This window comes from Salmo salar, chromosome ssa01, assembly GCF_905237065.1.
Source record: "Salmo salar chromosome ssa01, Ssal_v3.1, whole genome shotgun sequence".
Classification (NCBI taxonomy): domain Eukaryota; kingdom Metazoa; phylum Chordata; class Actinopteri; order Salmoniformes; family Salmonidae; genus Salmo; species Salmo salar.
The window spans coordinates 60,828,129-60,851,002 of NC_059442.1; the positions used below are offsets into that span (position 1 = coordinate 60,828,129).

Consider the following 22,874-nt stretch of genomic DNA (forward strand, 5'->3'; position numbering starts at 1 on the left):
ACTGACCCTAAATTAAGAAACTCCTTGACTATGTACAGACTCAGTGAGCATGTACAGACTGGCTCTTGAAAGATGACATGCTCTGTGCCCACTGCCCAGAGAATTAGGTGGAAACTGAGCTACACTTTATCTGTTTATAAATATAAATAATAACTACTTGCACACTGTTACAACACTGTACATAGCCAAGAAAATAACATTTGAAATGTCTATTTTCTCTTAAAACTTGTTTACTAATGTTTCCCTTGTTAATTTCCCTTTTGTTTATTGTCTATTCCATTTGCTTTGGCAATGTTTCCCATGCCAATAAATCCCTTTGAATTGAGAGTGAGAGAGAGAGATCTTATTGGAGATGAGGTCTCTCAGTCTCTGTTTTAACCAAATAAGGAGGCTTTTAGAGAGCAATTAGATGAATTGATAGTGAGGTTTTAATTTACTAAGCCAGCTGTTAGAAATGTAACTGGAGGCACCTCACTGGTGCTTCCCTGGGTATAGATAACGGAATTGTGTAAAATAGTTTATATATAGGCTACATGACATATAGACCTACAATACATCACTGCATTTTAAAGCTAATGTAGGTTAGGTTGCTCTGTAATTGCTTTACATACAGCATCTGCACTGTCTGCAGTACTGTATAACATAGGCTACGAAACTTTGAGATTTTTTAGGTCTGTCTATGGTTTCTTTATTTCAGAATGAATATGATTTCAAATATTTCCCTGCCCTGACATAGTCCATGTGCAATTGAAAAGTTTTTCAATGAGAGTGTAGGCTATACCCACTGAGCACAGATGTCAGATCAACTCTATTTACATTTGGTTAAGTTGTCAACTAACGTGGATTCAACGTGAATTCAACAAATGCCACCATGACATTGGATTTAGGTTAAAAGTTGGGTGGGAAAAAAATACAAAATTCCCTTAGGTTGATGACTTTTTGCAAATCCAATCCGCTTTCCATCAACGTCATCACATTGAATTTCTGTTGTTGAAATGACCTGAAAAAAAACGTTTTTGCCCAGTGGGTAGTTTGTTTTATCCCGCTGCGTAGGCCTAATAGGCTACAATGTATAAGGTGTGTGTGTGTGTGTGTGTGTGTGTGTGTGTGTTTCACTTGAGATCACGTGGTCGGACAGAACCCCTGTTGCCTGTGAAGAGTGTGACCTAGAGTCACAAGCGCAAAAATATCAAATTAACGTATTTACATAAACGAAAAATGAGGACAGAAAATCGTATTGGAAACGAAAGTAAACGAAATGGGCCATCAGACCGACGACACTTTGGCCACGGATTAATCTCGTTGTAATTGTCAATGCCCATATTCAGCGCTACAAGAGAGTCTACAGTCCGACAATCTGGGACATCGTGAGTAGGATGGAGGACAGTGATGAACTGGATTTACCCGATGTGTACATTGGCTTTTGACGCGAGTTAGTTTCTTGTTTTGGATGACCGCTTGTTCACCGGCCATTAAAATGGAAGTGTAAAAGCCTACACGCGCTTAATTGGAGCTCATTCCATAGGAGCCCGTTGATATTTTTGAGGTGAGGTCGCAGTGGGTGATTATATCGAGGCAGTGTTTCAGAATACAGATTATTACACTTATCCTGAATAGGTTTTCCTCAGCACTGCACATGCATGTCACCCGGCTCTGCTGAAACTTCACATCGATTCCCTGGTAGCCATGGGATTGTTGGTGCTCTCTAATGCCACATACTTGGTTTCTGAGTGATTAAACATCCTAGACAACTCCCGTGCCATGAATGAAGACGCGCGCATTGAAGAACCAAACAAAGTGCCACAATTCGGAAAGCAAGCTCGCACCTGGTTCTTGTCTGTCTGTGCAAATCCTGAGCCGCGGATATTACATATCGAAGTCAGAGAAAGAGAAGGGGGGAGGGAGTTGGTGTCGGGTGATTTCCTCCCCTCGCCAAATTTCTGTCCGGGAGTCGTTGACACTCCTTCATAACCCTGCTCTTTCGCGCCTCACACAGATGGCCAAAGCGCCGTGGGCACAGAAGTCTCCAAACCCCAGAATTCTACTTACCGCACCGAACCACAGTAGACAGACCACTGAGATAGAGGACGAGACCATAAAATAGCGTTGTGTTAATTATAGTTATTTCAATGAATTCATGAATATAGCCGTATGGTTTTGTTTCCTACACCTTTGTGCAAACTCATCTACACTCTATGTGCACGTCCCCGGTACTAGCTGCACATCCCCAGCCGGCGTTGGTGATGCCATGCCCCGAAACCACAGTGCCGATGAGGCCGGTACTGGGCTCTGGATGAAAACCTCCCCAGGGCGTCGGGCTCAGGACTACGGGTTGAAAGATGTCGAGTCTGGACGGAGGATGATGAACAACGCGGTTCGAGTCGGAGACGGGATGTTTTCGCTGGGCCCGGCAGGTGCAGACGGCGCGGAGAGGCAAAAGGGCGCCCGGTTGAGTTTGCTCGGGAAGCCGCTCATCTACAGCGCGCAGAGCGGGCGCAGGAATGTGCGCTACCGGCGTCTGCAGAATTACCTCTACAATGTGCTGGAGAGACCCAGGGCATGGGCGTTCATCTATCACGCCTTCGTGTGAGTATACGAGCTGTTATCATGTAATCTAAACAGATTTAAACAGTACTTTTATGGCAGGGTACTAAATCAGTCACCTGTTGCTGGGAATTCTTCCAGCGCACAAAGCTACATAGGGGAAAGGGAATGATTAGAGGTTTTGTCCAGGTGAAGTGTTGGCAACCAGAACCACACTGTAAAAAAAATAACACTTTTGTCAGTGTTAACTGAACATTTTTAATTGGCCCAAACGTAGCTTCAAAATGAGAAAATGTAGGCAAACATTCAGTCAATTGAAAATGATCTGTTTGCTCAAATTGTCTCATTTATCCATTTTACACAGAAAACTAGTTATACATACCGTGCTTTTAACATACAATATTTTCAATGTACATATTTGACACACATGATTACATTGTGCATGTTCATTTATACAGTAATTATTATTCAACATGTTCACAACCTATTGGTTCACAGCATTCCAATCTTTCTGCTATGCCACTGTGTAAACAACTGATTTCACCTGTATGGCTACACTTCGCAGGTCAAAGTAAATCTAAGCTCTGCTAAAAGTACACTCAAGAAAAACTAAATTAAGGAGAACATTAAGGAGTAACATTAAAACAGAGTACTATGCCCTACCAACATTAAACAACTATACACAACCCCCCCCCCCAATTTGTTTTTAAATAAGTAAAGCAAATCAATGATGAGGGAATAGACAGATTATCTGATCATTGACACAGACATAGTGGCATAGCAGGAAGATCAGAATGAACCAAGTGGTCGGGAGTTTAAATCCCAGGTGAGTAATACAATTTACTGTATACATGGAAAATGTCAATGTGTATCAAATATCTATGTTCTATGTTAAAAGCACTGTATGTGTAACCAGTTGCACAGCCTTATTTAGTTAAGATGCCCAAATAATAATTAATTGTAGAATGAACATACTTTATGAGACAAATTGAGCAAACACATAATTTAAAATTTACAGAGCTAAGTTTACTCCAACAATTTTTTTTGGTTCAGCTAACACCTGGACCGAAAAGTTTAGAAAAAAAAAAAAGGCTGTGGAACCAGTTACTTAGTAATAATTAGTTGAAACAACTAAATATAACCTTTATTTAACTAGGCAAGTCAGTCAAGAAAAAAAATGTTATTTACAATGACGGCCTACCCCGGAACACGCTGGGCCAATTGTGGACCGCCCAATTATGGGCGATACAGCCTGGAATCGAACCAGGGACTATAGTGAAGCCTCTTGCACTGCGCCACTCGGGGTGTTTTTTCTTTTTTTACAGTGCAAATGAATCATATAAATCATACTGGTGTGTGTGTGTGTGTCCAAGTGCCTTGTCTAGATTGTTTCATTGTAACAGTTGGATGCTGCTGTTGTAGAGTAGGGCCTTACGAGTATGTTTACATGCACACTAATCACTCGATATTAAACTGATTATGGTAGTAGGCCACGTATGGTATTAGTCATGTAAACATCTTAATCGGCGTAAAGTCATAATTGAAGTAAGCATACGGCGATTGAAACACCTGGTTTTCTGGACAATCTTTCAAATGATTAGGACATGTAAACAGCTTAATCAGATATCCAGCGGTGTATTTAATCTGCGCATGTGCCAGCACCAGCAGCGTAAACCTTCCTCTGCGCATGTGAAGTGAGTTCGGAAAAAGTGGAAGTATCTCACTGGGCACAAATTGGTTGAATCAATGTTGTTTCAACGTAATCTGTCAACGTAGTGCGACCTGGAATCTACGTGGAAAAACATTGGAATTGAACGAAGTCATCACGTGCATGTCCAGACTTCACATTTTTCAACCCGTAGTCGCGAACCTGACCCCCTTGAGAGGATTTCATCCAGAGCGCAGTACCAGCCTCATCACCACTGTGGTTGCGGGGCATGGCATCACCAACGCCGGCTGGGGAGGTGCAGCAAGTCCCGGGGACGTGCACAACTGTTGATTTGAGGGTGAAATGTCAACCACAGGATTATGTCATCATGGTAACCACATTTCAGAATAATTTGTACCTTTAAAACAACTTCAGATCTTCAACGTTATTTACACTATCAGAAAAAAAGAATAGTCTGGTTAGAATCTTTTACTGGAAAATTGCTCTATCAAAAGCTATACTTTGGTCTCCCATCCAGGATTTGTAACCAAGCCCAGCCCAGTTTAGCTATGATATTTGTTAGCAACTCTTACCAATGTGCTATCGTGAGAAGTCAAATGAAATGTGACCATACTTTTATCACTTATATCGTCAATTGTGCTATTTAGGCCTATATACTGTATAGCATTTGCAAATTCATCAACAGCTATTGTTTCTATTCAAACCAGGATTCAACAAAAAATAGACAATACATAGCCCTAGGGTTTCAAGCTTTGGTTGATTTCAAATGCAATCTTCGTTAATAATTCATATGTTGCATTCATGTCTCCATTTCAACCAAAAATCTAAGTAAAAAAAATAGGACTAAATCATATCAAACTTTATTTAAAGTGCATTTAAAGTTTCTTTTTGTTGATATGGAGATGTGAATCCAACATATGAATTATTCATTTGTAGACAAACTGGAATTAAAGCCAGATTAAATGGCACTATCTAAGCAGAAGATAAATCTCCCTCAAATGTTGATATTTGGTTGTATTGAAAACCAAACACAATTGAATATTACTATTGTAATACAGTAAATAGCCTAAAGTTAAGGCAATCCCACAAACTAATGTAACATTCAACCTTAGAATGAGTAACACATCCATGGCCACATTTTGAGGTTACTGAAACTATAAATGTCTTATGTAATCATATAAAGTGTGCATGTTCAAGATAGCATGCATAGGTCATCGCAGGTCTGTGGACATCTTCACAATTTCTGTAATAATCTGTACAGAATCTCGAACGGCATTGATAATTTGCACCATGTACTTTTAATGTATTCTCAACTGCAATCCAGGTCATTTGGTTCTGCTATTAGATAAATCATAGCGATAACACATGAATGTTGTTTTGTCTCTGCAAAGAGTGTGGCTTTGAGTACCTCCCTGAGGATTTGTAGAATGGAAATCCATTCCAGACGGTCTGATAGGTCCCAGAAACCGATGGGTTGGGCCAGAGACGGAACACGAGGGTAAATCTGCGTTTTGATAATTCGTCATTGGCTTTGATACTCTGATTGGTCAGAGATGATCCAATCTCTGATTACTTTGTTTTGTACAACACCCCTCATTTTGACATCACCACAAACGACTTCAATAATAGCAGTCTCAGACTGAAGTACACCATATATACAAAAGTATATGGACACCCCTTCAAATTAGTGGATTCGGCTATTTTAGCGACACCCGTTGCTGACAGGTGTATAAAATCGAATACACAGCCATGCAATCTCCATCGACAAACATTGACATTAGAATGGCCTTACTGAAGAGCTCAGTGATTTTCGACGTGGAACCATCATAGGAGGCCACCTTTCCAACAAGTCAGTTTGTCAAATTTCTGCCCTGCTAGAACTGCCCGGTCAAGTGCTGTTATTGTGAAGTGGAAACGTCTAGGAGCAACAACGGCTCAGCTGCGAAGTGGTAGGCCACACAAGCTCACAGAATGGGAAGGCAGAGTATTGAAGCGCGTAGCTTGTAAAATCGTCTGTCCTGTGTTGCAACACTCACTACCGGGTTCCAAACTGCCTCTGGAAGCAACGTCAGCACAATAACTGTTTGTCGGGAGCTTCATGAAATGGGTTTCCATGGCCGAGCAGCTGCACACAAGTTTAAGATCACCATGTGCAATGCTAAGCGTCGGCTGGAGTGGTGTAAACGCGTTCTCTGGAGTGATGAATCATGCTTCACCATTTGGCAGTCAGACGGACGAATCTGGGTTTGGTGGAAGCCAGGAGAACTCTACCTGCCCGAATGCTTAGTGCCAACTGTAAAGTTTGGTGGAGGAGGAATAATGGTCTGGGGCTGTTTATCATGCTTCGGTCTAGGCCCCTTAGTTCCAGTGAAGGGAAATCTTTATGCTACAGCATACAATGACATTCTAGATGATTCTGTGCTTCCAACTTTGTGGCAACAGTTTAGGAAGCCCCTTTCCTGTTTCAGCATGACAATGCCCTTATGCACAAAGTGAGGTCCATACAGAAATAGTTTATCATTGTGGTAAAATGGTTATTTTGATTGGCGATTTTCTGCATTTATCAAACTCCCATCAGGAAGCCTGATTTCAGATGTATCCATGTAAACAGTACTATTAGGGTAATCATTCTTCTTGCTAAGGATGTAAACGTTTAAATCAAACTATTATTGTGTGCACATAACCGTACTCGGTACAGTTCGGGTTGAGAAATCCTATTTTATGTTATCGGACTCCTTTAGTCAATGTTAGAGATCTAATTTCTCATCATGGGATCTGAAACAGTAAATGACATTATAGGTAGACTCAGTAGGTTTAGCCTAGTGGTTAGAGTATTGGACCAGTAACTGAAATGTTTCTGGTTTGAATACCTGAGCTGACAAGGTGAAAATCTGTTGATGTTCCCTTAACAAGGTACTTAATCCTAAAATAGCCTTTTTCCTTGTGGGGACCGGTGAAATGTTCCCACTTATCCACATTTCGTTGATTTAGTATCCTTGTGAGGACTTCTGGTCCCCACAAGGATAGCAAAACCAAACACAAACAAACACACACACACACACACACACACACACACACACACACACACACACACACACACACACACACACACACACACACACACACACTTATTTGTGCTGACTTTTTATTTGATTTAAGTTAAAATAGTCTCCTAACACTTCAGCTGATTTGTGGCCGTGGAGTGTAGGGAGGAGTATGTGAAGGAGGTAATGGAGCTGTCAGGTTGGGTAAGATGGGGGACGGCGAGGGCTGTGAAGCAGGATGTTGATGGTTTATTTGTTCAGGCGGGACAGCAGGGTCACCGGGGTTAAGTCCTTACATCTGCCCTGACCACAACGCAGCCTCACAAGTGGCGTTAATTCATTGATGCCAAGGGAAGCCAGGCTTCCCCCAAAAAATGACCAAGAAAAAAAACATACTAAGTAATTTTTCTTTAATTTCTCTGTGTTTCATACATTTACTTCAATTCACAAGAGGCTGAATGTGTCTCCTGGAGAAAGGCATCCAAGCGAACGGAACAGATCCCTCTGTCTCTGTATGTGTAGCCTATCTATGCTGTCGGGTCAAAAAGAGTATGACATTGTTGCAGACGTAGCACTGAATGCTAGGGAAGCCAGCGAGCATTTCGCCTCCCTTGATAAAAAAATAAAAATAATAGCCAATCAGCGTTGAGCTAAACTGAGTGAGCTCAGCTGTGAATGGTCCTGGCTCACCAAACAAATGTGTCAAGGAAGCCAGTTTGGATTTGGCTTCACACCAGTCACATTACATTAGAAGCCAAATGTCATTGACAGAGAACTTGAATTGTTGCATCTCGTTGTGTCGTTGTGCTCCGGTGGCCAGTTAGCTATGTAAAATCATCCCTTTCCTAAATAAGCTATGGATGGAGATAGGGATTTGGACTTGCGGTTTTACTGTAAGTGCAACATGTAGCTAGATTCAGTTGGCTGGCAAATGTTAACGAGCTGGCCTGGCACATCGTTTGCCTATGAAAGGAAGTTAGTCTAGCAAGCAAGCATTTTAGCCAGGTAGCCTAGGACAACAAAAAATAACAGCTTGTACTGGATGGCAGAGTCATAGACCATTCAGGCAACACGAAAGAGGATGGCATTGGCGTTTCTCTAAAAGTAGGGTGAGTCAACATGCATGCACACTCACACACAAACACTCTACTACTGCTATTCTCTCTTCCGGGATGCCTACAAGGCCCTCCCTTTGGCAAATCAGATCACGACTCCATTTTGCTCCTCCCTTCCTATAGGCAGAAACTCAAACAGGAAGTACCTGTGCTAAGTTCTATTCAACGCTGATCTGACCGATTGGAATCCATGCTTCAAGATTGTTTTGATCACACGGACTGGGATATGTTAACATTGATGTATACATGGACACGGTGACTGAGTTCATCAGGAAGTGTATAGGGGATGTTGTTCCCTCTGACTATTAAAACCTACCAAAACCAGAAACTGTGGATAGATGGCAGCATTCGCGCTAAACTGAAACCGCAAACCACCGCATTTAACCATGGCAATGTGACTGGGAATATGGTTGAATACAAACAGTGTAGTTTTTCCCTCCGTAAGGCAATCAAACAGGCAAACCGTCAGTACAGAGACAAAGTGGAGTCGCAATTCAATGACTTAGACATGAGACGTATGTTGCAGGGTCTACAGACAATCACAGATTACAAAGGGAATATCAGCCACATCGTGGACACCGACGTCTTCCTCCCAGACAAGCTAAACACCTTCTTTGCCTGCTTTGAGGATAACACAGTGCCATCGACGTGGCTCGCTCCCAAGGACTGTGGGCTCTCGTTCTCCGTGGCCGACGTGAGTAAGACATTTAAGCGTGTTAACCCTCGCAAGGCTGCTGGCCCAGACGGCATCCCTAGCCGCGTCCTCAGAGCATGCGCAGACCAGCTGGCTGGAGTGTTTACGGACATATTCAATCTCTCCCTATCCCAGTCTGCTGTCCCCCCTTGCTTCAAGATGTCCACCATTGTTCCTGTACCCAAGAAAGCAAAGGTAACTAAACTAAATGACTATCGCCCCATAGCACTCACTTCTGTCATCATGAAGTTTCCCTGAGAGGCTAGTTAAGGATCATATCACCTCTACCTTAAATGACTCCCTAGACCCACTTCAATTTTTCTTAGCGCCACAATAGATCCACAGATGATGCAATCACCATTGCACTGCACATTGCCCTATCCAACCTGGACAAGAGGAATACCTATGTTAGAATGCTGTTGATTGACTACATCTCAGCCTTCAACACCATAGTACCCTCCAAGCTCATCATCAAGCTCGGGGCCCTGGGTTTGAACCCCGCCCTGTGCAACTGGGTCCTGGACTTCCTGACGGGCCGCCCCCAGGTGGTGAGGGTAGGAAACAACACCTCCACTTCACTGATCCTCAACACAGGGGCCCCACAAGAGTGCATATTCAGCCCCCTCCTGTACTCCCTGTTCACCCATGACTGTGTGGCACATATGCCTCCAACCCAATCAAGTTTGTAGACGACACAACCATAGTAGGCCTGATTACCAACAATGACGAGACAGCCTACAGGGAGGTGAGTGGTGCCAGGAAAATAGCCTCTCCCTCAACGTCAACAAAACGAAGGAGCTGATCGTGGACTTAAGGAAAAAGCAGAGGGAGCACGCTCCTATCCACATTGACGGGACCACAGTGGAAAGCTTCAAGGTCCTCGGCGTACACATCACTGACGATCTGAAATGGTCCACCCACACAGACAGTGTGGTGAAGAAGGCGCAACAGCGCAATATGGGCTGAAGAATCTTGGCTTGGCCCCTAAGATCGTCAAATGTTTACAGCTGCACAATTGAGAGCGTCCTGTCAGGCTGTATCACCGCCTGGTACGGCAACTGCACCGCTCGCAACCGCAGGGCTCTCCAGAGGGTGGTGCGGTCTGCCCAACGCATCACCGGGGGCACACTTCCTGCCCTCCAGGACACCTACAGCACCCGTCACAGGAAGGCCAAAAAGATCATGAAGGACATCAACCACCCGAGCTATGGCCTGTTCACCCCGCTACCATCCAGAAGGCGAGGTTAGTACAGATACATTAAAGAAGCAGTTTTTTAGTCTCTCGGTCCTATCTCAAGGCCATCAGACTGTTAAATAGCCGGCTACCACCCGGTTACTCAACCCTGCACCTTAGAGGCTGCTGCCCTATGTGCTTAGTCATGGAATCACTGGTCACATTAATAATGGAACACTAGTCACTTTAATAGTGTTTACATACTGCTTTACTAATTTAATGTACATACTGTATTCTATTCTACTGTAGTCAATGCCACTCCGACATTGCTCGTCCTAATATTTATACATTTCTTAATTCCATTATTTTACTTCTAGATTTGTGGGTATTGTTGTGAATTGTTAGATATTATTGCACTGTTGGAGGCTAGGAACACAAGCACTTCACTACACCCGCAATAACGTCTGCTAAATATGTGTATGTGACCAATACAATTTGATTTGACACACACACACGCAAACACACACACACACACACATCATATTTAGCTTACGTTGATTGGACTAAAAAGTTTTTAAGTTGTCACTGTGTTAGACTAAGCATAGGTGATTTAGATGATGTTGAAGTTGAAATGGTGCTGGAATAGTGGAGTCAGCGCCTGTTTTCTTTGCGTCTTGCGGTAACTCTAAATCAATAGTTGTTAAATGTTGGAAACATTAACTTGCTGTAGGTCATGTAACTGCTACATGCAATATGTTTTGTGGACTTCACTGCACAGATGTTGCTCTCTTTATTCTGCCACTGTGTCGTCTTATTGTCTCGGCTTTAGGCCTGTATATCACGGTGTCAAAGCATGTGTGGCTCAGTTGGTAGAGCATGGTGTTTGAAATGCCAGCGTTGTGGGTTCGATTCCCACGGGGGACCAGTACGGGGGGAAAAATGTATGAAATGTATGCATTCACTACTGTAAGTTGCTCTGGATAAGAGCGTCTGCTAAATGACTAAAATGTAAAAAAATATGAACTAACAGGTTATAGAGCAAACAACGCAATTATCACAACACATAATTTGGCACGGTTTCCATGGTGATTTTACCCACACACCGTTACTGAGCCTCACAATGCACTACAAGAAATGGACATACATGCAGTTCATTTGGAAAGTATTCAGACCCCTTGAATGTTTCCACATTTTGTGACGTTACAACCCTATTCTAAAATGAATTAAATAAACAATTTTCCTCATCAATCTACACACAATAACCCATAATGACAAAACAACAACAGGTTGTTAGAAATTGTAGCTAATTTATTACAAATTAAAAAAGGAATATCTTATTTACATAAGTATTCAGACCCTTTGCTATGAGAGTCAAAATTGAGCTCAGGGGCATCCTGTTTCCCTTGATCATCCTTGACATGTTTCTACAACTTGATTGGAGATAGAAGAACCTTCCAGAAGGGCAATCATCTCTGCAGCACTCCACCAATCAGGCCTTTATGGTAGAGTGGCCAGACGGAAGCCACTCCTCAATAAAAGGCACATGGCAACCCGCTTGGAGTGTGCCAAATGGCACCTAAAGACTCTCAGACCATGAGAAACAAGATTCTCTGGTCTGATGAAACCAAGATTGAACTCTTTGGCCTGAATGCCAAGCGTAATGTCTGGAGAAAACCTGGCACCATCCCTACGGTGAAGCATGGTGGTGGCAGCATCATGCTGTGGGGATGTTTTTCAGTGGCAGGGACATAGAGACTAGTCAGGATCGAGGGAAAGATGAACGGAGCTGTAGTATCTGTGATCTACATCTGTTTATATTAGTTACTATGCTGTTACTAAGCAGTAATGTATTACGGCAGTGTTACGTTACTACACCTAATAGGAAATGCACATGCGCACTATTGTGCCGGGGACTGGAGAGCACAAGAGTTTTTGACTAAACGAAACTAACTTTACTCCCGTCTCCTGCCTGGTCATTTCTCCACAACACAAATATTGCAGTGGCGACGAGGTGATTAAGCTTCTTAAACGGACATTGCTTGAAGGGAAGAATGTTGCGTGAGTAATGAAACTCAAAATAATTATGTAAATCGTCAGGTATTTTAATTATTTTTTCGGCAGTAGAAAAGGCACTGCTAGTAGGTACAGTGTTCAGGAGCTGCCAAGTAGCAAGCCTATTGGAGTCCAGAATAGCGACATTGCCCTCTGGTGGTTAAATAAAAAAGACTGTAATTGAACCCATTGAAATTTTGCGATCTCAGTGGAGAATTATTGGTGTGTACATTATTACAAATGAGTGCAGTGAATGAAGTAACTACAGAAACTTCTGAAGTGAAGAATTAGATGAAAATTCAGAAAATTAAGGAATACAAGGAATGATGAAACTGAACAATTAACTGTGAAAATGGCAACCATTGGTCGAGTACCAGAGTTTGATGCTCCAAAAGAGGATTTTGATTCCTATTTAGAGCGTTTTGAGCGTTGGCTGGCTGCAAATGAAGTCAAAGATGAAAAGAAAGCAGACGTATTTGTCAGTGTTTTGGGTCCAACTGAGTATGGATTGCTGAAAGGTCTCATTGAACCAATAAAAGCAGTGGAGTTGACCTATGCGGAACTGACTGAAACTCTTTCAAGGCATTTGAAGCCTAAGCCAATTCTCATTGCAGAACGTTTCAGATTTTACCAACGTCACCAGAGTCAAGTGGAAACCATGGCTGACTACATCCTTGCTTTGAAAAGGCTGGCAAGGACATGTGAGTTTGCACAATTTCTTGATGATGCTCTTCGAGACAAGTTTGTATGTGGTCTCACAGGTGAAGCATATCACAGAAGGCTTCTGTCAGAGAAGGACCTGACCTTTAAGAAAGCCTGTGATATCACACTTGGACTTGAGCTTGCCCACTGGGATACTATTGAGCTATCGGGACATGCAGAACGTCAGAAAGGTGTTCACAAGGTCAGTGATGCACGTGGTGAAAAAGGCTCACAAAAGTCACACTTTTCTCAGTCCCGTCCTCAAGGTTACACAAGAACAAAGCAGCCCACATCACAAAGGTCTAAGCTAAGTTGTGGGGGAGATAATCATCAGCACAGTGAATGTTGATTCCAAAATGAAAAGTGTGGACACATCTACATCTACAGAGAGTATGTAAAGCTCCAAAACGCACGGCAAGAGCACACAAAGTGTCAGACGCAGCACAAAAAGAGGAAGGTACAACTGAAACAGTATTGGAACTGTTCAGTGTACACAGCTCAACAGCAAAAAGATGGAATCTATTTCAGCATGGAGTTAGCGGGAAAACCAGTACAAATGCAGCTGGACACCGGAGCGGCTGTATCTCTGGTTCTAGAGAGACTCTACAAAGAAAAACTGAAAGAGTGCCCTCTTCAGCCAGCGTCCATCCGCCTTTCTTCATACACTGGTGACACTATTCCTGTGTTAGGGCAGATCCAGGTACCAGTCCAGTATGAGGGGAAGGAGTGGACGCTACCGCTTGTCATTGTTAAAGGAGAAAAATCAGCGTCGCTAGGCAGAAATTGGCTACAAAAGATCAAGTTGAACTGGGGAGAAATCTTCAGTCTACAAATGACAAACCAGTGAGTCAGGCTACACTCACTAACATGCTGGAGAAGCACAAATAACTTTTCAAAGATGGCTATGGCGAAATACAAGACTTCACAGCAAAACTCAGTGCAAGAAGGAACCAAGCCTATCTTTCACAAACCACATCCAATTCCCTATGCTTTTAAGGAAGCAGTAGAGAAGGAATTGGACCGCCTACAGAAGAATAACATCATCACGAAAGTAGAGAGGAGCGACTGGGCCGCTCCAATCGTTGTAGTGCCAAAGAAAGACAAGACCGTCAGAATGTGCGGAGACTACAAGGTCACAGTAAATCGCTGCATTCTACCAGAGGAATATCCACTACCAAACGCTGAAGATCTGTTTGCCACTCTAGCTGGTGGGAAGGTTTTCAGTTAGCTGGACCTGGCATTCGCTTATCAGCAACTGAAGCTGGATCTGGAGTCAGAACAGTATCTGACCATCAATACACACAAGGGGCTATTTAGATTCAATCGCTTGGCCTATGGAATCTCGACAGCTCCAGTGATGTTCCGACACACAATGGGTCAGATCTTAGATGGTATAAATCAAATCAAATGTATTTATATAGCCCTTCTTACATCAGCTGATATATCCAAGTGCTGTACAGAAACCCAGCCTAAAACCCCAAACAGCAAGCAATGCAGGTGTAGAAGCACGGTGGCTAGGAAAAACTCCCTAGAAAGGCCAAAACCTAGGAAGAAACCTAGAGAGGAACCAGGCTATGAGGGCTGCCAGTCCTCTTCTGGCTGTGCCGGATGGAGATTATAACAGAACATGGCCAAGATGTTCAAATGTTCATAAATGACCAGCATGGTCAAATAATAGTAGTCACAGTGAACAGGTCAGGGTTCCATAGCCGTAGGCAGAACAGTATAGACAATGTTGTGTGCTTCATGGATGACATCCTCGTGTCAGCTGGACAAAGTGATGTCAAGACTGGAGAAGTACGGAGTGAGAATGAAACGCAGCAAGTGTGAGTTCCTCCAGGACTCAGTGGAGTATCTCGGATACAAGATTGATGCACAAGGACTGCACCCAACCAACAGCAAGTTGGAAGCAATCGTAAACGCACCAGCACCCTCAAATATCTCAGAGCTCCTGAACTATTACGGAAGGTTTGTGCCAAACTTGTCCACATTGTTGCATCCGCTTCACCAACTGCTACAGGCCGATGCAAAGTGGAATTGGTCCCCACAATGCGAAGAAGCATTCAAGCATTCAAGACTTGAATGCAAGCATTCAAGACTTGCAAACAGTGTCTGCTAAAGAGCAAGTGGCTTGCCCACTACGACACAGAGATGAAACTGAGACTCGCGTGGGATGCATCTCCATACAGAGTAGGAGCCGTCATCTCACATGTTCTACCGTCAGGTGAAGAACACCCTATTGCATTTGCATCATGGACTCTGTCACCAATTGAGAAAAATTATGCTCAAATTGAGAAGGAAGCCATGAGCATAATATTCGGAGTGAAGAAGTTTCATAAATACCTCTACAGAAGGAAGTTACAACTGCTGACAGTCATAAGCCTCTGTTGGCCATCCGTGGACCAAAATCAGCCATGCTGCACTTAGAATGCAACGTTGGGCTCTGATATTGCTAGCCTACGACTACGAGATCGAGTACAGACGATCCAGTGATCACGCAAATGCAGATGCACTATCAAGACTACCATGCAATAGTGACTTCGACAGTGAAGATGATAGAGCAGTCTTCCAGATCTCTCTCATCGACGAACTGCCCATATCTACTTCAGACATAGCTGAGGAAACGAGGAAAGACCCAGTGCTTTACAAAGTCTTGGACTTAACATTAGGCAGTTGGCCAACCTTTGTAAATGACGATAACCTTCGTCCATTCATTGACAAGAAAGACCAATTGTCTACTGATCAAGGATGTGTTCTGTGGGGATCAAGGGTGGTGGTACCTCACAAATTCCAGAGGAGACTGCTATCTGACCTGCATGAGGTACACCCAGGGATCACTCGAATGAAAGCACTCGCCCGCAGTTATCTGTGGTGGCCTGGACTGGATCAGGACATTCAACAGCATGTAGGCCACTACTCACCTTGTGAAGCTGTTTGCAACAAGCCTGCTGCTGCACCTCATCATCCATGGTCCTGGGCTGCTACACCATGGGAACGCATCCATGTGGATTACGCCGAGATTGACAAGCAACATTTCCTTGTTGGCGTCGATGTCCATTCCAAGTGGATGGAAGTGTTCCCTACTCAACTGACCACAGCTGAGAAGACCATCAATCTTCTCAGACACCTGTTCGCATCCTTTGGACTCTGCAAGGAGCTCGTAGTGGACAATGGCCCTCCTTTCACGTCAAATGATTTTGAAATGTTTCTGAAGGAACAACGGAGTAAGGCAGATCCTGTCACCACCTTACCATCCGGCATCAAACGGAACAGCGGAGAGAGCCGTGCAAACCTTTAAGAAGGCCTGGACTAGACTCGAGGTTCAGTCTGTGTCCACCCACCAAAGGCTTCCCCGGTTCCTGTTTACTTACCGTAACACACCACACACAGTAACGGAATGTACACCAGCTGAACTGTTTCTGAAACGCCAACCACGTACCCGCCTGACATTGTTGAAACCAGACTTGTCAAGCACTGTGGCAAAGCACCCTCTACAGCAGAAGAAAGCTCATGACAGACACTCAAAGACTGTCAGAGAATTCAAAGAGGGAGAGAGGGTGATGGTACATGATTTCAGACACCCCAAGTGCCTGTGGACCTTAGGTGTGATCTTGCAACGCAGAGGACCTTTGACTTACCAAGTCCAAATTGGTCATCGCCATGTCAACGTTCATGTGGATCACCTGCTACAGTCCAACGCCCCAGCAGAGTCATGCCGAGAGAACAAGAACAATAACGACCCCCAGGACTATTCTCCTGACTGTGGAAGAACGGGAGAGACAGAGCCTGACCTACCACCTGAACCTGGCCCACCACCGGAAGCCCAGGGGGAGCGGATATATCCAATTCGACAGCAAAGGGCAGCTCAAAAGCTTGACCTGTGAGTTGAGCTGTTTCAGGAGGTAACAGACAGTAAAACAAACAAACACTTTAATATGTCCTAGATAAAAAGGAAAGAAAAAGGACTTTACCTGGGTTAGTTATTAGGACACAAATTCCATTTTAGGGGCAGAATAATCCCCTGGATTTGTGCTGGGCTCTGAAAAGTCTGCTTCAACCCTGTCAGGGAACTCAAAGCAGCAGGATGGGTGAAGTCAGGCGCAGGAGACCAAGGTCCATGAACACACGTTTTTAGTAGGCAACAGTCCAAACTGCCAACAACATGTAAGGCAGGGCAAAAATACCAATACAGTAAGAGCCCGAAAACCGAGTAGGGGCGCAGCCCAGAAAAACTCGTAGCCTTAATACACAAAATGCAGAGGGAATGCCTAAAACCCCAACCTAACCAAACCAGACAAAAACAATCCTGCACAATCCCCAAACCTAAACAGAGAGACTAAATAACCCCCCCACTAACGATCTAACACAATACAGGTGCACACATAAACCAGACCTAACCAAAAGAAAATGAAAAGAGGATCGGTGGCGGCTAGTAGGCCGGCGATGACGACCGCCGAGCGCCGCCCGAACGAGGAGAGGCGCCACATTCAGTCGACGTTGTGAAAAACCCAGTAGTTGAAAAATGTTTAAGAATGCATTGTTCAGATATTGCATTAGTAGTTCCCTAACATATTTACCTTGTTCTCTGGGAGTTAAACACTATGGGGGAGGAGTGTAGTATCTGTGATATTCTGTTTATCTGTTTATATTAGTTACTATGCTGTTACTAAGCAGTAATGTATTACAGCAGTGTTACGTTACTACACCTAATAGGACATGCACATGCACACTATTGTGCCGGGGGCTGGAGAGCACGAGAGTTTTTGACTAAACGAAACTAACTTTACTCCTGTCTCCTGCCTGGTCATTTCTCCACAACACAAATATTACAGGAGCAAAGTACAGAGAGATCCTTGAAGAAAACTTGCTCCAGAGCACTCAGAACTTCAGACTGGGGCGAAGGTTGACATTCCAACAGGACAACGACCCTAAGCACACAGCCAAGACAATGCAGGAGTGGCTTCGGGACAAGTCTCTGAATGTCCTTGAGTCCGGACTTCAAAATGTTCAAACAACTCAGTAGAGACCTGAAAATAGCTGTGCAGCGACGCTCTCCATCCAATCCTACAGAGCTTTAGAGGATCTGCAGAGGAAAACGGGAGAAACTCCCCAAATACAGGTGTGCCAAGCATGTAGCGTCATACCCAAGAAGACTCGAGGCTGTAATCGCTGCCAAAGGTGGTTCAACAAAGTACTGAGTAAAGGGTCTGAATACTTATGTAAATGTAATATTTTTTATACATTTGCAAAAATAAAAATGGTACTATTTTTACTTTGTCATTATGGGGTATTGTGTGTAGATTGATCAGGGGGAAAAAACAATTTAATCAATTTTAGAATAAGGCTGTAAGTGTAACGTCTGCTTCCAACTCACGCTCTCAAACATGTAGATCCCCTGAACGCAGCTCACTTTCCAGCCCACATTCCAGCTCACACTCAAACACATAGATCCCCTGAACACAGCTCACTCTCCAGATCCCAATCACTTGAATTCTGATCACCTGTTCACACATCTGTATGTCATTACACACACTATTTAGTTCAGTTCTTTGCACCCCATCATGGTGAGGCATTGTTTGTTTTGTGACACACTTCTATTCGGAGCTTTGTTTTTCCAGTCATTTAATCCTCCCGTGTATGATAGTTTTTGCATACCTCACTAACGACGCCTTTTGCCTATTCCCTGCCTGTACCTTAGCCTATCGGATTTCCTGTTATCAACCTATTGCCTGTTCTCCCGGACGACGTTATTAGCCTTCTCCCTGCCTGTACTGTTGCCTTGTTGGACCCCCTGTGTATGACCTTCTGCCTGCCCCTGGACCCAGCTTCCTGCTTTCTGTGGTCCTGTACAATAAACACCTGCTGCGCCCTGTGCTTGAAACCAGCTCTCTGTCTCCCATCGTGTTCATTACAGTAACCTAACAAAATGTGGAAAAATGTAAGGTGTCTGAATACTTTCCGAATGCACTATATAATACGTGCAAATACCTGCTGTACACATACAAACGCACAGCCACCTATTTGTTTGTTTTTACAGAAATTGTTGAAATCTTGAGCCAAAGTAAATAATAATTAATGGTCATGACATGCACATAGTAAATCTACTCTATAGCAGGAAAATGCCCAAAGCAGTCAATTAATGTTCTTTATTGTAAATCCGTAGTCTTGTTGCTAACACAATAATTACAAGTCTAATTGTGTGCCCTTTTTTAACTTTGAGCACCTGCCCCTCCAAAGATCTGTGCAAGGCTCTGCCCCCTGAGCATAATATTCCGTTTTCATACACCGACTGGTTGTAGTCATGCGCTGGCGTGGGCCAATGACTTTTACAATGGGGATTCAATCAATCATTTCAAATGTGTAAAGAGCTATAAACACACTGGGCTAGTGTCTGAATTGCAGCATTGGTTAATAGGAGCATGTCAAATATGCCCACTGGGCACACCACATAATTTCAATGTGTAGTATTTGGTCGATCCGTTGAATAATGAGATTCCAACCTAAACTCAGCAAAAAAAGCAACGTCCTCTCACTATCAACTGTTTATCAACAATTTTCAGCAAACTTAACATGTGTAAATATTTGTATGAACATAACAATATTCAACAACTGAGACATAAACGGAACAAGTTCCACAGACCTGTGACTAACAGAAATTGAATATTGTGTCCCTGAACAAAGGGGGGGTCAAAATCAAAGTAACAGTCAGTATCTGGTGTGGAGCTGCGTTAAGTACTGCAGTTCATCTCCTCCTCATGGACTGCACCAGATTTGCCAGTTCTTGCTGTGAGACGTTACCCCACTCTTCCACCAAGGCACCTTCAAGTTCTCTGACATTTCTGGTGGGGAATGGCCCTAGCCCTCACCCTCCGATCCAACAGGTCCCAGACGTGCTCAATGGAATTGAGATCCGGGCTCTTCGCTGGCCATGGCAGAACACTGACATTCCTGTCTTACAGGAAATCACACACAGAACAAGCAGTATGGCTGGTGGCATTGTCATGCTGGAGGGTCATGTCAGGATGAGCCTGCAGGAAGGGTACGACATGAGGGAGGAGGATGTCTTCCCTGTAACGCACAGCGTTGAGATTGCCTACGACAACAAGCTCAGTCCGATGATGCTGTGACACACCGCCCCAGGCCATGACGGACCCTCCACCTCCAAATCGATCCCGCTCCAGAGTACAGGCCTCGATGTAACGCTCATTCCTTCGACGATAAACGTGAATTTGACCATCACCCTTGGTGAGACAAAACCGCGACTCGTCAGTGAAGAGCAGCACTTTTTGCCATTTCCTGTCTGGTCCAGCGACGGTGGGTTTGTGACCATAGGCAACGTTGTTGCCGGTGATGTCTGGTGAGGACCTCCCTTACAACAGGCCTACAAGCCCTCAGTCCAGCCTCTCTCAGCCTATTGCGGACAGTCTGAGCACTGATGGAGGGATTGTGCTTTCCTGGTGTAACTCGGGCAGTTGTTGTTGCCATCCTGTTCCTATCCCGCAGGTGTGATGTACTGATCCTGTGCAGGTGTTGTTACACATGGTCTGCCACTGCGAGGACGATCAGCTGTCCGTCCTATCTCCCTGTAGCTTTGTCTTAGGCGTCTCACAGTACGGACATTGCAATTTATTGCCCTGGCCACATCTGCAGTCATCATGCCTCGTTGCAGCATGCCTAAGGCACGTTCACACAGATGAGGAGGGACCCTGGGCATCTTTCTTTTGGTCCTGAAAAATAGACGTTTAATTTTTTGCTGAGTTTATTTCACCCACTCAAAAAGATAGACTAAAGTTTGATGAATTCCCAATGTGTTACCACTATGCTTTCAACCATCTATAAGCGCAACCAAATTTCAATGAAAATTGATGTCGGATTTTTGATTTAGTTGTCACCTAAATGTGTTATCACTGCACATTCAACCATTTAAAATCACAACAAAGGTCAAATGGGGAAAACAATATCAGATATTTTGTTTATTTATCCAACAACTTAATGTGTTATTACTGTGCGTTATCTAATAGTACAACCAAATGACCTGGATTGCAGTTGAGATTACATAGTGCAAGTGATCAATGCTGTTTGAGGTTCTGTGCAGATTATTCAACAAGCTCTCACAGCCTCACAGCATAATTAGACGTTCATCCACGTTCATCAAATGTCAAATTTCGAAGTTTCTCCAAACATCAAATTTGGGAAAAAAAACGTGTTTTTGTTGCTTCTGCTGCCCAGTATAGTTCCTCATCTCTCTCTGTATCGTTCCATATCTCTAAACGTAAAATTTCAAAATTATAAGGGTTAAGTTTAGGCACATTCCAAATGGCTACAGTAAGGGTTAAGGTTTGGGATAGGGTTAAAACATTGTTCAGGCATTCATTCCGATTGATTAAAGGGTAGGCAGCATAAACGTATCCACATGCAACATATGGATTTGAAATGTCCCAAAGAAAAGTTACATTAGTTATATTAGCCAGCAAACTAGCCAGTCAGTTAACATTATTTAGCCTAAATATTTAGCCAACCAGCTATTAGCCTATCCAGCCACCACGGTTTTGGTTGGCAAGCTAGAGCCCAACTACTGGAGACTAGCTAGAACCCAACTAACACAACACAACTAAAGCCAGGGAGAGGCGGGCGCGTCACCGGCCGATGGAGAGTCCCAAATAGATAGGTTATATAACACCAAGCCAAGTTGTAAAATGTTACCAAACTCCCGTAGCCTACTTCACAGAGAACATGCCGAAAAGTTGACAAAACAAAAAGGAAAACAGACTAGGTACTACAAAATTAGAGCATATCATTTTCTCTTTCGTTTTGAACCCACGGGAAGAAGGCACCAAAGCCTGCCATGCTAATGAGTTCCCACTAGATAACATAGTCACATATTCTGTGAAGAGCATGCTGTATGGCCGCTTGTGCCCCCATCTGCTTCTTGATTACATGACACTTCCTGTGATTGGTGGATTGTAGCTCACCACTGCCAACACTTGGTCTGGGATGCAATGATATGCTAGCATGGCTAATGGTTAACATTAGCCAGCTTGAGCTTGCTACCGAGCTAGCATTCAAAATTGGTAGCACAGAATATATCCTCCATATGATGTTGAGAAATAGTGCATTGTGGGTAGTTTAGAAGATATCCAGAAATTAGTTTATGTAATAACCCAAAAACATAACTATGGTTGTACAAAGTTTATTTGTCACGTGCGCCGAATACAACAGTGAAATGCTTACTTACAGGCTCTAACCAATAGTGTGAAAAAAAGGGTGTGTGTGTGTGTGTGTGTGTGTGTGTGTGTGTGTAGGTAAGTAAAGAAATAAAACAACAGTAAAAAGACATTTGAAAATAAGAGTAGCAAGGCTATATACAGACACCGGTTAGTCAGACTTATTGAGTTAGTATGTACATGTAGGTATGGTTAAAGTGACTATGCATATATGATGAACAGAGAGTAGCAGTAGCATAAAAAGAGGGGTTGGCGGGTGGTGGGACACAATGCAGATAGCCCAGTTAGCCAATGTGCGGGAGCACTGGTTGGTCGGGCCAATTGAGGTAGTATGTACATGAATGTATAGTTAAAGTGACTATGCATATAAGATAAACAGAGAGTAGCAGCAGCGTAAAAGAGGGGTTGGGGGGGCACACAATGCAAATAGTCCGGGTAACCATTTGGTTACCTGTTCAGGAGTCTTATGGCTTGGGGATAAAAACTGTTGAGAAGCCTTTTTGTCCTAGACTTGGCACTCCGGTACCGCTTGCCATGCGGTAGTAGAGAGAACAGTCTATCACTGGGGTGGCTGGGGTCTTTGACAAGTTTTAGGGCCTTCCTCTGACACCGCCTGGTGTAGAGGTCCTGGATGGCAGGCAGCTTTTACCCGGTGA

At 43.7% G+C, this 22,874-nt stretch overlaps 1 protein-coding gene across 17 annotated transcripts in view; it reads left to right on the forward strand.

The window, feature by feature from the left end:
* The first annotated feature begins 1,131 nt into the window (after positions 1-1,131).
* Positions 1,132-22,874, forward strand: part of LOC106606915 (potassium voltage-gated channel subfamily KQT member 5) — a 147,316-nt gene continuing 125,573 nt past the window's right edge. For all 17 annotated transcript variants that reach the window (XM_014203394.2, XM_014203422.2, XM_014203439.2 and 14 more), the window contains exon 1: positions 1,132-2,586. In XM_014203394.2, the coding sequence (XP_014058869.2) occupies positions 2,138-2,586 (449 nt within the window). In that variant the 5' untranslated portion in view covers positions 1,132-2,137. The remainder of the gene's footprint in view (positions 2,587-22,874) is intronic.